The sequence below is a fragment of the Macrotis lagotis genome, chromosome X, assembly GCF_037893015.1.
Source record: "Macrotis lagotis isolate mMagLag1 chromosome X, bilby.v1.9.chrom.fasta, whole genome shotgun sequence".
Taxonomy (NCBI): Eukaryota; Metazoa; Chordata; class Mammalia; order Peramelemorphia; family Peramelidae; genus Macrotis; species Macrotis lagotis.
Genome location: NC_133666.1, coordinates 588,779,373 through 588,793,358, shown reverse-complemented (window position 1 = coordinate 588,793,358; position 13,986 = coordinate 588,779,373). Strand labels below are relative to the sequence as shown.

General features: G+C 49.8%; 1 protein-coding gene across 2 annotated transcripts; it reads right to left on the bottom strand.

The window, feature by feature from the left end:
- Window positions 1-323: 323 nt before the first annotated feature.
- On the bottom strand, window positions 324-6,805 carry TRIB1 (tribbles pseudokinase 1). Of its 2 annotated transcripts, none has more exons than XM_074201700.1 (3): window positions 6,430-6,805; window positions 4,322-4,614; window positions 324-822 (listed from the first exon to the last, which is right to left on the bottom strand). In XM_074201700.1, exons 1-3 carry the CDS (start codon window positions 6,772-6,774, stop codon window positions 357-359), a joined length of 1,104 nt encoding a protein of 367 aa, XP_074057801.1. In that variant the 5' UTR covers window positions 6,775-6,805; the 3' UTR covers window positions 324-356. The 2 variants fall into 2 exon arrangements, with proteins under 2 accessions (XP_074057801.1, XP_074057802.1); XM_074201701.1 differs by lacking the exon at window positions 6,430-6,805 and adding an exon at window positions 5,261-6,057.
- Between the last annotated feature and the right edge of the window lie 7,181 nt (window positions 6,806-13,986).

Genomic DNA, 13,986 nt, shown 5'->3' with positions numbered 1-13,986 from the left:
ATTTTTCAAGTTTGCTTCATGGTAAAAGTGTGATTCTGTCCCAGGGCCATAACCTTTGCCAGCGGTAAAAGGTGCAGGTCTCAGCACTTAACCAATCAGACATGAGGACTCCCTGAGAACCGTAAAGGCTCTGCAGGGTGGCCAATCAGAGTGCTCATATCAGCAAAACGGCACTCAGCATGAAAACATAAGGAACAGGAATTCTGTGTAAAGCAGCTGTGCTTATTTACATTGTCACTTATCTGTTCGTCACCATACTTAAAGCTCTACCCGTCTATATAAATGGAAAGATGAAACCCTTGAAAGAAAAAAAAAATGCCATGTGTGAGAATTTTGAGGTTTTTGAGGTTTCAGGATTAGCAGAAGAAGGAACTAATGTCACTGTCTTCCTGGTATTCTGGAACGATCTGGTCTGACGTTCCTGTTTCGTGGTCTATGTATCCAGGTTCCAAGACCGACTCAAACCAGGGGTGAAGTAAGACTTCTGGAGCCGTGAGTCTCTCAGAAGGTTCCCGTCTCAGAAGACTACGAATGAGGCATCTGGCTTTGGGGGATATGTGGTCAGGGATGCAGAATTGTCCACGGCGGATTTTGGAGAAGAGAGCACTGGGGTCTGAGTCATGGAAGGGATATCGTCCAACCAAAAGGGTATACAGCATCACCCCTAAACTCCATACATCTGCCGATTTGCCAGAGTAGGTCCCTGTGGTGTTTAAAATCTCAGGGCTCACATAGGCTGGACAGCCGTGCTTGTCCGACAGGGCATCATCTTCTCCCTTGATGATGTGAGTGTCTTCGAGGCTCTCCAGTCGGAGCTGCGTCCTGTATGACAGAAGAAATAAATATGAGCTGTTGTGAAGAATGAGGAGCAGTCAAAAATGGAAACCACAAATGTTAGCAGCTAAAGTCCATAACCAGTGTTTGGATGAGACCGAGCCTGCAGGGCCCAACATGAAGCCCCAGGGTGGGGGAGGAGGGGGAGGGATGAGTCCAGAACTACTGTACAAGTATCAAATACAACTCAGGATTCATGAGAACAGAGGTCTCCACATTTATCAAACAATTCCAATTACAGCAAATGTTTGCAAACTTCAAGGGTGAGAAGCACACACCCTAATATCATCAATGTTTGGAATACTGAAAAACTGGTATTATTAAAAGAGCATACACTGATAGGAAGTAGATCTCCTGACTCAGCCACTTAGTAGCAAGTCACAATCACATTCACAGTTATGAGAAACCAATGATAGTATCCACATAGAGGGCTTTGCAAACCTTAGAGCACTACTTAAATAGCAGCTATGATTATTATGCTCATTATGTATTATTACTAACCTCTCAGGTTCCTTAACCTCGCTAGACAAGAGTTTCCTCATTTGTTATAGGGGAATCATAGAACTGAGAGCTAGAACTCTCCTAGAGCTCACCTAATTCAAATCCTTCATTGTTTTCCAAGAAAAGGTAACTGGACATCCTTGCCTACCTCACTCAGAGAGTTGGCAGGATCCATGGAAGGATGCTCGTGGAGGTCAGGGGGGACTATCTCAATTTTTTAATTGAGCCTACAGTAGACACTGAATAATTGTTTAGGGATCCTGACTGAAGAAACAAATGAGATCATGCCGGGAAGTACTTTCTAAATGACAAGGCTTAATCTGAATGTAAGATGACTGTTGTAGTGTTTACAAAAACTGCAGAATTCCTTTCAGGGTAAGTAAGAGAAGACAGTCTGACCTTTGAGGTAAGAGAACAAGAGAGCGCCACTTGTCCTTTTGATTCACTGATTTAATCTGGTAGCCAGTCTTTAACTGCCTGTGTTGCTTTGAGGCATATAGATATCAAGAATTAAAGAGAACACATTGCCCAAAGTCATTTCTGTTGTGCACTGTTGGACAGCCTTGCCTCTGGTGACCCCAGGCAGACACACTCACAGACACACACACACACACACACACACACACACACACACACACACAGACACGCTTATTATCTACCTGGGCAGAGACATAATGATGATGGGAAAGTGGTAAGGAATGTTAATTATATTTATTTGGCCACTTAGAGCGGAGCGGTCATAGCCTAAAGGGAGAGGTAATAAAAGCATGATGGTGAACTGGGGGGTCTATGTCAACCCTCCCCAAAGTGACATACAACAGTCTGTGTGGTTATGCATTAATACACAGATCCTGTTCTTGGAAAAACCTTTGGTCAAGCAAGTCACAGAATAGCAGAGCGGAGAAAACTGAGGTCCAAGGTCACAAAGGCAGTTAAGTGGCAGAACCATGGTCCAAACCCAGGTCCCCCAAATCTTCACCTAACATGCTTTCTCCAATCCATGGGCTCCTGGAGGGCAGGAGCCTGCTCGGCTGTTCAGGTTCTCCCCTCCCAGGTCCTGCGAGCCATCTCTGTTTCCTGCACCAGAGCCCTCTGAAATGGCTCTGCTTCAGCTAAGTCACTTCTGAGGCTCCACACACACAGTTAGTACCAGCTGATGGATCAAGTCCTTTTCCTCTCAGAGGCCCTGGTGCTCTGTGCTCCCCCCCTTTCCTGCTCAGTAGAGTGTACTGTACATGCGTTCGTTCGCTTCAGTCTGTCCTCAGGGTGACCTCCTGTAGTTATGTAAAATACCCACTGGTTCTGTAAACGGAAAATATGACTCAACCCACACTGGCCACCCCGATTGGCTGTGGAGGACTAAAACCCTGCACCTGTGCTTGGTAGCCTAAGAGCGTCAGCCTTCAATGGCTTAACCCTCAACCTGCCAAAGTCCATGTGCTTGACAGCAGCCTGTGCAAAGCAGATCTCAGGATAGCAAGGCTGTGCAATGGGCATTCCAAAAAAGGAGAGCCTCTTTAGAGGTGACTTTACCCATCTGTCCATTATCCTCATGTGGGAGTAGAAGTCCCAAGCCCTCAATGGGATTCCCTTCCTCTAAACAACACAACCCTGTAAGACTCAAAAAACACATCACCGGTCACAAGCTTAGAATTGTTTTCATTTAAAAAGTGAATCCAATTAATACTTCAGAGTAAGATCTAAACTTCCCCTGATCTGCATCATCCTTAAACCACTTCTCTGCTTTACTGTCTGCTCAAAGCATCCTTGGGGTGGAGGAATTAAAAAGAAGACACCTACAGGACACTGAATGGCAACACTCAAAATCTCATTCATTGATCTTTATGCTCAACTGCAAACAGCACTTGCATTTTCCAATGATTATTTCCCTTGTTTTCATGATGGTAGGTGTGCCCTGGTAGGTGTACTGTTAAGATTCTCATTATACAGATGAGGAAACTGAGGCAAGCAAAAATTACATCATTTGATCAGAGTCATATAGCTAGTGATCTGAATCCATGTTATTCCTAACTCCAGGTCCAACACTATGCATTAAGTTGCCACCTGATGTTAAAAGTAAAAAACTAAAAAAGATGCAGTCCATTCCAACTACCTACCCTATAGTTTCCTTCTATGTAGGCAGTCTTTCCTGATTCTCCCTGTGCCAATTGTTAGAGTTCTCTCCCATTAAATTTACCTTGTGTTTATTTTTATATATAAACACACTGCATGTACATATGTACATATGTACATTATGTATATAAATAGTGATTTCTAAGTTACCTCAAATGCAAACCTAATACCTGAATTTCCATGCATTTTTATTTCTTCTTTTCTAACCTGGTCCCTTATTACCTAAGTATGACACATACTTAATATTGAATTCATGCCAAATTTCCATTTATTATTCATATGGGTTGTTTTCTGAAAAATTATGCAAACAAATCAAAAAAAGGTGGTTATCTCACTTGAAACCAGTGTATGATGAAGTAATTGAGTTGGAAGGATAGAAGGTCTGCCTCCCCTCACAATAGCTAAGCTTAAAGTAGTTGATTACGTCTGCTAGACATCAGGAATCCATATAGTCTTTCAAAGAGCCTACAGCTCTTTGAAAAATTCCCCCATGAGACAGGATGCTATAAAAGAGTAGTAAATAGCTATATTGTGAAGACTTACTTTTTATGCTACATACTTGTGGCCTAACATCATATATAATTTTGGAAGGGAGAGGTTCTATAATCATATTTTATCCAACAAAACAATTTTCTTTCCTAGGCCTTCTTAGAGAGTTTAAAGTAAGCCCCCAAACAGCATTTTTGTGGGTAGATTGGGGGGGGGGGGAGGGAACAGAGTGTGTTGGATTTCTTAAATAATAAATCTAGCATAACATGCTGTTTTTAACTGGGAATTTGTACTAACTGAATCAACATGAAAATTCCCTTCGAATTTGAAAGACATCCTAGCGTTAGCTGTCGCTAATGCTCACCTCTCCTCTGTGGAGAAGACAAATTTCCTGAGCTTCAAGTCACCCAAAACAATGGCAGATTGATGGCAGTGGGCAACGGCAGAGACGATCTGCTTGAAGAGCCGGGCAGCCTCCTCTTCTCGAAGTCTTTTGCGATTTCTCACGTAGGAGTGCATGTCCCCAAAGTCCTTTTCAAAAAAGACGTAGGCCTTGGTATCCCCAAGAATGACCTCAACAATCCCTGTGATATTTCTGTGAGATGGCAACTGGATATAAGGCCGGATTTTGTCTTGGTAGTGTTTAATAGGGAACACCTGCAAGAAAGAAAATGGAAAATGAGCCTCCTGTAGTGTAAATGATCAAAGAAGCTGGGTGCAAATCCCAGCTCTGTTAGGTACTAATTTCATCTGTCTCTCAGTCATGGATAAAAAAATGAAGGGGATTAGATAAGGTTGGTTTGTGTGTGTGTGTGTGTGTGTGTGTGTGTGTGTGTGTGTCTTTCTCTCTCTCTCTCTCTCACACACACACACACACACAGACATACATACTATGGAACAATGGAAACTATCCCTGCATCTGGAATCGAATGACTCGAGGAAACTGGGTTAGATCTGAGTTCTGCAGATTATGGGATCCTCAGGCAAACCACTAACTTCTCTCAGTTTCAATGACCTCACCTGCAAAATGAGGAGACTGGGCCAAGTGACCTCTAAGGTCCTGTGCATCTTTAAATTCTTTGACAGAATTACTAAAAAGGAGAGAGGTTGCTTCTCAGCACCTATGATGAACTCAGATGCTTAATCTCCTCCTATGCATTTCTGAGGTTGGATTCTACTCTATTCCTTAGGTCACATCCTTCCTCCAAATTTCAACATGCCCAATGTCAATACTTAAACCGGTCACACCTACTAAATCTCAAAGAGCTGATTAAGCTCCAAGTACAGCCAACCACCGTCCTACCTGAGGACTCATCTTCCTGTGCCCCATCGCCCTAGACAATCAGACCCAGCCAAGCCAAGGCTGGCCAGTCTTTCAGTCCCTCTCTGTCTCCCTGTGGCACTCTGAACACAGTGGATGCTTTCAATCAGCATTTATGGATGACTGATTAGAGAGGCTCTGTCCATCCTTTGTTTCCTTTGCCCCTCTTAGCATCAGGAAACCCTGGCTTTATTCCATAACAGCTGAGGAACCCTGGCGGTCTATTACTTTGCAATCTAGAGATGAAGGTGTCCCTAGAGAGTATGAAAACTGGTGACTCTGCAAGGTCTAGGCGGCAAGGAAAGGTGAGGAAGAAAAACAGCAGAACGGAATTTGGAGGGAAGGAGAAAGATCGGGGAGACACAAAGGCAAAGTGATACAAAGACAAAGGGAGAAAGAGAGCCAGAGACAGAGGGAGAAAAACTATAAATCAGGCACTTGAAGCAACCTGAAGTGTGACTCAGGTACAACCGTCATTCATCAACCAAAGCTCAGGGTGAAAGCTTTCAGAGGAGGAGTTTGGGATCTACTGATTTTTTTTTCCCTTCCCAGGGAATGGGTAACTTCTCTAAGAAACTAATGGTGCTCTTTTAAAGGCCTTTTGTTTTTGCCAGGGTTACTCATATCCTAGACTCAACTGGAAACGGTGACACATGGGCCGTCACCATCTGGATCCAGCTATTATCTGTTGGGAGGAACTGCATGGGATTACACAACCCTCAGGTCCCACCCCGGCTCTTGTGCCAGTCTGGTGGCCGGCGGGGCCAGGAAACCCCCCCAGGCTCCCGCCCGCGGGCACCCGGGGCCGCGGGCACCCGGGGCGCTCAGAGCCCGGGCCCCACTGGCTGCCGGGCGGCAGGTGGCAGCGGCCAGACTCGGTGTCCGAGCGGGGCAAGGGGGCCCGGGAGGAGGAGCCTGCGGGGCCGGGCCCCGCTCTGAGCGCGGGGGCCGCCCGGGGCGCCCGCGGCCCCTCCCCCGCCCGCGGCCCCCCCCCGCCCGCGGCCCCTCCCCCGCCCCGCGGCCCCCCCCCCCGCCCGCGGCCCCCCCCCGCCCCGCGGCCCCGACCCCCGCCCCGCGGCCCCCCCCCCGCGCCCGCGGCCCCGACCCCCGCCCCGCGGCCCCCCCCCGCCCCCGCCCGCGGCCCCGCGTACCTTGCAGCGCAGCTCGCGGCCCGTGTGGATGCTCAGCGCCCGCGACACATGCTCGCGCTCGGCCAGGGGCAGCAGGAGGTAGCCGGCGATGCGGCTGGGCCCCGGGGCGCTGCCGCCGGGCGCCGGGGGCGCGGGCGCGGGCGGCGGGGGGCAGGGGGAGCCGGGCGGGCTGAGGTAGTCCGGGGCGCCGGCGCAGTCGGACGGCCGCGGGCACTTGGCCGCCGGCGCGGCCGCCTCGTCGCCGTCCAGGAGGCGCTTGGGAGCGGAGCCGCGGGCGGCGGGGAGCAGCAGGCCGGGGCTGCGGGGCTGGACGTCGCGGCTCATGGCGGGGCGCAGCGAGCACATCGGGGCGCGGGCCGGGGCGCGGGCGCTCAGCCCCCGCGGGGGGCGCGGCGGGCCGGAGCCGCGGGGCGCCCGCGCTGCAGCCGGGGCCGGGGCTGGCCGGGGAGCCGCGGGGCGGCCAGCTCCGCCGGCTCGTGCACCCCGAGGGGGCGGCTCCGCGCGGGGTCCGTGCGGGGGGGCGCGGCCGCCGGGCCGATGCAGGCGGGGAAGGCTCGGGCCCGGGCCCGGGCCCCCCAGGCGGCCGCGAAGCCGGCCAGGAGCCCCTCGGCAACTCCGCGGGCGCTGGTGCCCGCCGCGCGGCGCTGGTGCCCTCCGCGCGGTGCTGGTGCCCGCCGCGCGGCGCTGGTGCCCCCCGGCCGGCGCTGGTGCTCTCCGCGCGGCGCTGGTGCCCCCCGGCCGGCGCTGGTGCCCTCCGCGCAGTGCTGATGCACCCCGGCCGGCGCTGGTGCCCGCCGCGCGGCGCTGGTGCCCCCCGGCCGGCGCTGGTGCCCCCGCGCTCTTCAGTCCGCGCCGGCCCAGGGACGGCGGCTGAGTGAGCGGGCGGCTGTGCGGCCGGCCCGGGCTGTGCCCTGTCTCCTCCTCCGGTGACTCACGCTGTGTACACACCGCCCGGCTCTATGTAAACAGTGCCGCCGGGTTGTGCAACGCGGCTCCCCGGGCCGGCGCTCCGGAGGGGAAGGGGCAGCGGCAGGCGCCCAGGTGAGAGCCGGGCAGCGCCCCCCGCGCCGGCAGCCAAGGGCGGAGGGAGGGCGCGGCGGCCGGGGCTCCGGCTCCTCGCTCTCGCCCGCTCGCGCGCGCGCTCTCCGTCCCTTTGAGCCGAGCCCGGGCCGGGGAAGAGCAGGATTAAAAGTTGCCGTGACGTCCGAGTCCGGGAGAAGCGGGCGGCGCGGGGCGGGGCGGGGCCGCGGGGCGGGGCGGCGGGGGCGGGGCCCGGGAGCCCGCCGCTCATTGGTGCGCGCGCTCCATTCACCGCGCCGCGGCTCCCCGCCTCGGCCCGCGAGTACAATGGGCCGCGGCGCGGCGCGGGGGCGGGGGGAGGGGCGCGCCCGCCGGGGTCCCGGGGGAGGGGCGGGACGGGGGCGCGTGCCGGGGGCGCGCGGGGGGGGGGCGCGGACGCCGGGGGGGGGGGGCCCTCCCGCCGCGCCGCGAGCGGCCGCTGGGGATGAATGACTGCGCGGCGCCGCCCCCCGCGCGGCCGGGCCGGGGAAGCCCTGTGCGGGCGGAGCGGCCGCGGCTCCCCGCCCCCCGCCGGCCGCCCCCCGCGCCCGCGCCCGGGCCGCACGGAAGTGGCTCCCGGGCCCGGGCCCGCCGCCGCCGAACAAAGGGAGCCGGGCCCACGTGGCCGCCGCCCCTCCCCCGGCCCGCCCGCGGGCCCAGGACCGCGGGGATGAGCCAGCCCCGGGCCCGCTGCCGGGGAGACCGGGAGCCCGGCCCGGCCCCCGCCCGGGCTAGGACAGAGCCCCGCAGCCCGGCCCCCGCCCGGGCTAGCACAGAGCCCCGCAGCCCGGCCCCCGCCCGGGCTAGGACAGAGCCCCGCAGCCGGGCCCCGCAGCCCGGCCCCCGCCCGGGCTAGGACAGAGCCCCGCAGCCCGGCCCCCGCCCGGGCTAGGACAGAGCCCCGCAGCCCGGCCCCCGCCCGGGCTAGGACAGAGCCCCGCAGCCGGGCCCCCGCCCGGGCTAGGACAGAGCCCCGCAGCCCGGCCCCGCAGCCCTGCCCCGCAGCCCGGCCCCGAGGTCACCTCAGGTGACGCGGGGGGCGCAGAGCGCGGGGACTTTCCACCTCGGGTATTACTCACCCGATAGCACCGACCCCGCCCAGAGATAAGACCGGGAACCGGAGCGATAAGCCTGTCCTCCGGGCCATCTGTCCGAGCCGGCTGTCGGGGGTCGCTCCTCCCGGCCCAGACCCTGCTCCCCGGGATGGGCTCGGTGAGCTTCGGGCTGCGCCTCCCCTGAAGCTAAGTTCCACCCCGGGGAGAACCTGCGGGAAAACAGGCAAGAGGTGCCACGGGATCTTAAAGATTTATTTCCTTTCAGTTTTACAGTGTTCCCCCTCATCTCACAACTCCCCCCACAGAAGACAATTTGTCCGTCTTTATATTATTTCCATGTTGTACACTGATCCAAACTGAGTGTGACGAGAGAGAAATCATATCCTTAAGGAAGAAACATAAAGTATAAGAGATAGCAAGATCAGACAATAAGATATCAGGGTTTTTTCCTAAATTAAAGGTCCTTGGTCTTTGTTCAAACTCCACAATTCTTTCTCTGGATACAGATGGTATTCTCCGATGCAGACAGCCCCAAATTTTCCCTGATTGTTGCACTGATGGAATGATGATCATATCACCCCCACGTTGCTGTTGGGGTGTACAGTGTTCTGGTTCTGCTCATCTCGCTCAGCATCAGTTCACACAAATCCCTCCAGGCTTCCCCCAGTTCCCGTCCCTCCTGGTTTCTAATAGAACAGTAGTGCTCCATCACATACTTATACCACAGTTGATGCAATGTTGTCTTAAGGGAATAACTGGCAATCCGGTGACAGCCAAGATTTGGAAAATGTCACTGGAGGTACAGATTTTTTTAAAAATTTCTGACAAATTCATAACCAGCCTTCCTCGATCAAATGAGCCACAGATTCAACATTTTTAAACCATCTGGGAACACAAAGGTGAAGATCTAATCCCCCTCAAATTACAAACTAGGCAGCTAAGGACTAGAGCACTGAAGACAGCCTAAAGTAATTTGTTAGAGGACCTGGGACTAGAAAACAGACAATGTTTGTGAAAGGACTTTGTAAAGTGTGAAGTAATGGATGCAAAAGATTATTCGTACTATTTGAGCTATTAATTTCCTTCAAAATTAGCTTCATTGAAGTTAGTAGCAAAAGAAGGGTACAGCGCAGACACATTACTTAGCCTCTCTAGGCCTCAGTTTCCTCATGTAGTCCTTACAGTCCAGTCTATAAATATTTAGTACCTACTTTGGGCCAGACTCTTAAGTGCAAGGGATACAAAGGAGCTCATGAAGCTTACAATTTAATGGAGTGTGTAGATACCTCTGTATATACACATATGCATACATGTTCATATATTAATATATACATATGTGATGAAATGTAAGATTTTAGATAAAACTTATAGGAAACCAGGGAGTGTTCCAGACATGGGGAACAGCCAGAAAAAAAAAGTCAGGGCAGCTAGGTGGCACAATAGATAGAGCATTGGTCCTGGAGTCAGGAGGTCCTGAATTCAAATCCAACCTCAAATACAGTAATTACCCAGCTACGTGACCCTGGGAAAATCACTTAACCCCATTGCCTTACCAAAAAAAAAAAAAAAATCAAGAAAAAAATGCCCAAAGTCCAGATATGGAAAAGCCCTGAGACCAGTGTCATTGAATCTAAATGCATATATTGAGGAGTAAGGTGTAAGAAGACTGGAAAGATAGGAGGGAGCTAGATCTTTAAAAGGTTTTGAATGCCAAACAGTGTTTTGTATTTGATCTTAAAGGCAATAGGAAACCAATGGAGTTAATTGAGAAAGAGTTGAACATGGTTGAACCTATGCATTAGGAAAATCATAATAGTGGCTGAATAGAGGAATGAGGAAAGACAAGGCAATCTCACCAATAGGTTATTGCAGGAATTGAGGCATGAGGTAATGAGAGTCTGTACCACAGTAGGACATGGAGAGATGTTTCAAAGGTTTGGCTATTGTTTGGATATGGGAGGTGACCGATAATGAGAAGTCCAGGTCGTGAGCCTGAGGAACTGGAAGGATGTTATTCTCACCAGAAACAAAGGAGATTGTGGGAGAATGTAGGGGAAAAGATAGTGAGTTCAGTTTTAGATGTGTTGAATTTAGGATGTCTACTGAATATGTAATTCAAGATTTCTAAAAGGTAGTTGGAGATGCAAGCCTAGAAGTCAGCAGAGGATGGGAGCAGAAGTTGATTAGACAGTCATCAGCAAAAGATGAGTATTAAAGCCATGGAAGCTGATGAGATCACGAAGTGAAACAGTATAGACTGAAAAGGGCCCAGGACTGAACTCTGAGGGACACCCAGAGGTAGAGAGGGAAGATCTGACTGGGAATCCAGCAAAGGAAAGAAAGGAGCAGTCAGGTAGGAAGAAAGCCAGGAGAGAGTGGTACCCAAAAAAACCTAGAGAAAAGAGAGCATCAAGGAAGAATCAGTGATCAATAATGTCAAAGACTACCAAAAGGACAAGGAGAATGAACATGGAGAAAATGCTATTGGATTTTATAACTAAGAGATGGAACTTTGGAAAGAACAGTTTCAAAGAAATGGTCAGAAGCCAAATCATAAAGGGTAAGAAGAAAATGAGAGGAGAGAAAGTGAAGGTATACCTATTGTAGACTGGAGAATTTGGCAACAAAGGACAGCAGAGATAAAGGATGAAGCTCAGATGGACAGTTTGAGTGAGGATTTTTTTTAAAGACAGGAAGACATGGAAATGTTTGTAGGTAGTAGTGAAGGAGTTGGTAGACTGAGAAAAGTTAAAGTTAAGAATGTGGGGAGGAGAGGGCAAACTTGGAGAAGACTGGATGGAATGGTGTCATTTGCACTGTTTACCTGCTGTTTCTCAATCTTGCCACACGACCAACATCTTTTCTTTTGCTTATACAATTCTTTCATGACCTATTTTACTCCCCCCTCCTCTTCAGAGAATTCAGAATATTTTAAGGATGATGCAGCTAGGTCACGCAGTGAATAGAGTTTGGGGCTTCAAGCCAGAAAAGCTGAAGACACAAACTGTGTGGTCCAGGGCAGGTCAATTTTCTCATCTGTAAAATGGGCATAGTAACAGTGCCTACTTTTCAGGATTGTTGTAAGGATAAACTGAGATATTTTGTAAAGTAAAACACTTTAAACCTTAAAACTATATAAATGCAATTATTATCACTACTCTTTTTCTGAAGGATAATACCCAAATTTCTATTCACTACAATATTAGGACTGCAAATGCTCTTTATTCAGAATTCATGGTTCATCCTTTCATTCAACATTTCATTCATTCAACAAGTATTTATTCTGTAAATCCATTCTGTGAATTCTTCTATTGTGAGGGAATATATAGTAGATCACATCTAAAACTTGGGGACAGAAGGGAAAGAAAGAGAGCTTGTAACTTCCACAGCCCAAGGCGGGTGGGGGGGGAGGAAGCAAATTAATTGTAACTGAATGTTTAACAAAATAAATAAGAATACAATACAACAAAGAGAATGTTAATTTGTGGTTTTCTAAGTCAATATGCAGCCCAAAGACATCCGTTTCTAATTGAATTTATTACCTCTGGAGTATACCTAGCCTCTGGGTTGGGAAGCAATCTGAATTGGAAAGTTGCATCAGAATCCCACTCCCTCTAAGAGTCATCAGTGAAAACTAAAGGAAAGTTTGGATTCCAAGACCTAGCATGCATTCCCTTCTCTTCACCCCAGGGCTCCTGGTGTAGTTCATTACCTCTTGTTCAAACAACTATAACAGGCTCCAATTTGGATTTCCAGCTCCTAATCTCCCTATCCTCCCTCTACACTTTGGCCAAACTAACCTTCCTAAGGAACATCTGACTATCTCACTGGCCTGCTGTGAAAACTTCAATAGCTCGCTATTATCACTAGGCTAGAATATAAACTCCTGGCTTGGTATTTAAAAGTCCCTCACCTCTCCAGGTTTATTTCTCTTCCTCACCTTCACATTTTCCACCTTCCGGCCAAAACTAGCCTACTTGGTGATTTCTGGACAAGACTTTTTTTTTCCCTGTCACCTTGACTTTGTACTGGCTGTCTGCCAGGCCTAGAATGCCTCCTTTCTCACCTCTGCTCTTTGAGCCTCGGGCTTCTTTCAAGATTCAACTCAAGATGAGTCATCTCTCACCCGGAGCCTTGCCTGATCCCCTTAATGCTCCTTTCCTCCTTAAATTATCTAGTGTATATACTTATCTTTTTTTAAATCGTGTTTCCTTCCCCCACAAAAAAAAAAAAAATTCCCTGAGGGCAAGGACTCCCAAGATCCTTAAAAGTCAGTCACCACCCCAGAGAAAAGTCATAGAATATGAACTTTTCTAACTTTAAGATTTATGAAAACCTCCTAAGTTTAGATCTTTATAGAACCTCAAAGTCTAGAAAGTGCTTTCGTCATACGGAACCTTCAAGGTAAGTAGTGCAGATGGTAATGTTCCCATTTTACAGATATGGAACAAGCTTCTAGAAGTAAAGTGAGGGACTTGTTCAGACTCACAAGGCTAAAGGCTAAAGATTTTTCCAAATGATTGTATTTTCTACCCCTCCCTTTTTTCAATGTATTTTAAGAAGCTCACGAAATTCCTATACTTGATGCTTTAATGGATCTGCTATGCCATGAGTCATCTGAATATATAAAGGGGTATTTAAAAAAAAAAGAATTTATCCTGGGGGGCTGCATTTTTTTCTTTTCATAAAACACACACACACACACACACACACACACACACACACACACACACACACGTCTGCAGATTTTTTTAAAGTAATTTATCTTGCCTCTCCAAACATACCATTTTCCCTCTCTCAGGCTGAAATATGCCTTAGTGGCAGACAGCCAACCCCATCTTCCTTCATTTTCTAATCCAGGCCCCATGCACTAGACTGTTGGTTGGAAGGGTTTTCATTAAAAAAACTCAACTCCATCACTTTGCTCTCCTGAAGTATTTATCACTGAATGGTTGGGGAGTTTAAACAAAAGACCCCAAGGAGGCCTGGAGGACTGGGATTAAATTTGAGGGCAGCTGCTGCCTTGGTTCTGGATTGCAGTCCTGTCACTTGAAGTTCTTCAGTGATAAAATAGTAGGGTTTTTCCAGAGCCTCTAAGTAAGGTTTCCGTGTTCCTTCACCAACTCCCAAAGGCTGCCCTAGCCTTATCAGTTAGTGTAAATGTAAGAGGATTCGAGATCTTGTCCTACAAGAGTCAGTTGAAGGACCTGGGGATGTTTAGCATGAAGATTAAATTCATTTCAACAGACAGAATATTTTCCCTATGTTCCAGACATCATTCTAGGTCCTAGGGATAAAAAAAGACAAAAATGAAGCCTCATTTTTTGCCCTCAAGGTAATTATATTCTATTATGACAATTTGTCCAAAAATAGGCATGAACAGAATATATGCAAAATAAATACAAGATAATTTTTGGCAGAGATGAAGAAAGGATGTAAGAAA

What these genes read in the sequence shown, in the direction of transcription:
- TRIB1 (XM_074201700.1), bottom strand. Translation starts at nt 6,774, where the DNA reads ATGTGCTCGCTGCGCCCCGCCATGAGCCGCGACGTCCAGCCCCGCAGC. An exon ending in GCCGCGAGCTGCGCTGCAAG is followed by an intron (nt 4,615 to 6,429) that starts GTACGCGGGGCC and finishes TCTTTCTTGCAG; the next exon opens with GTGTTCCCTATTAAACACTA. An exon ending in GTCTTCTCCACAGAGGAGAG is followed by an intron (nt 823 to 4,321) that starts GTGAGCATTAGC and finishes TCTGTCATACAG; the next exon opens with GACGCAGCTCCGACTGGAGA.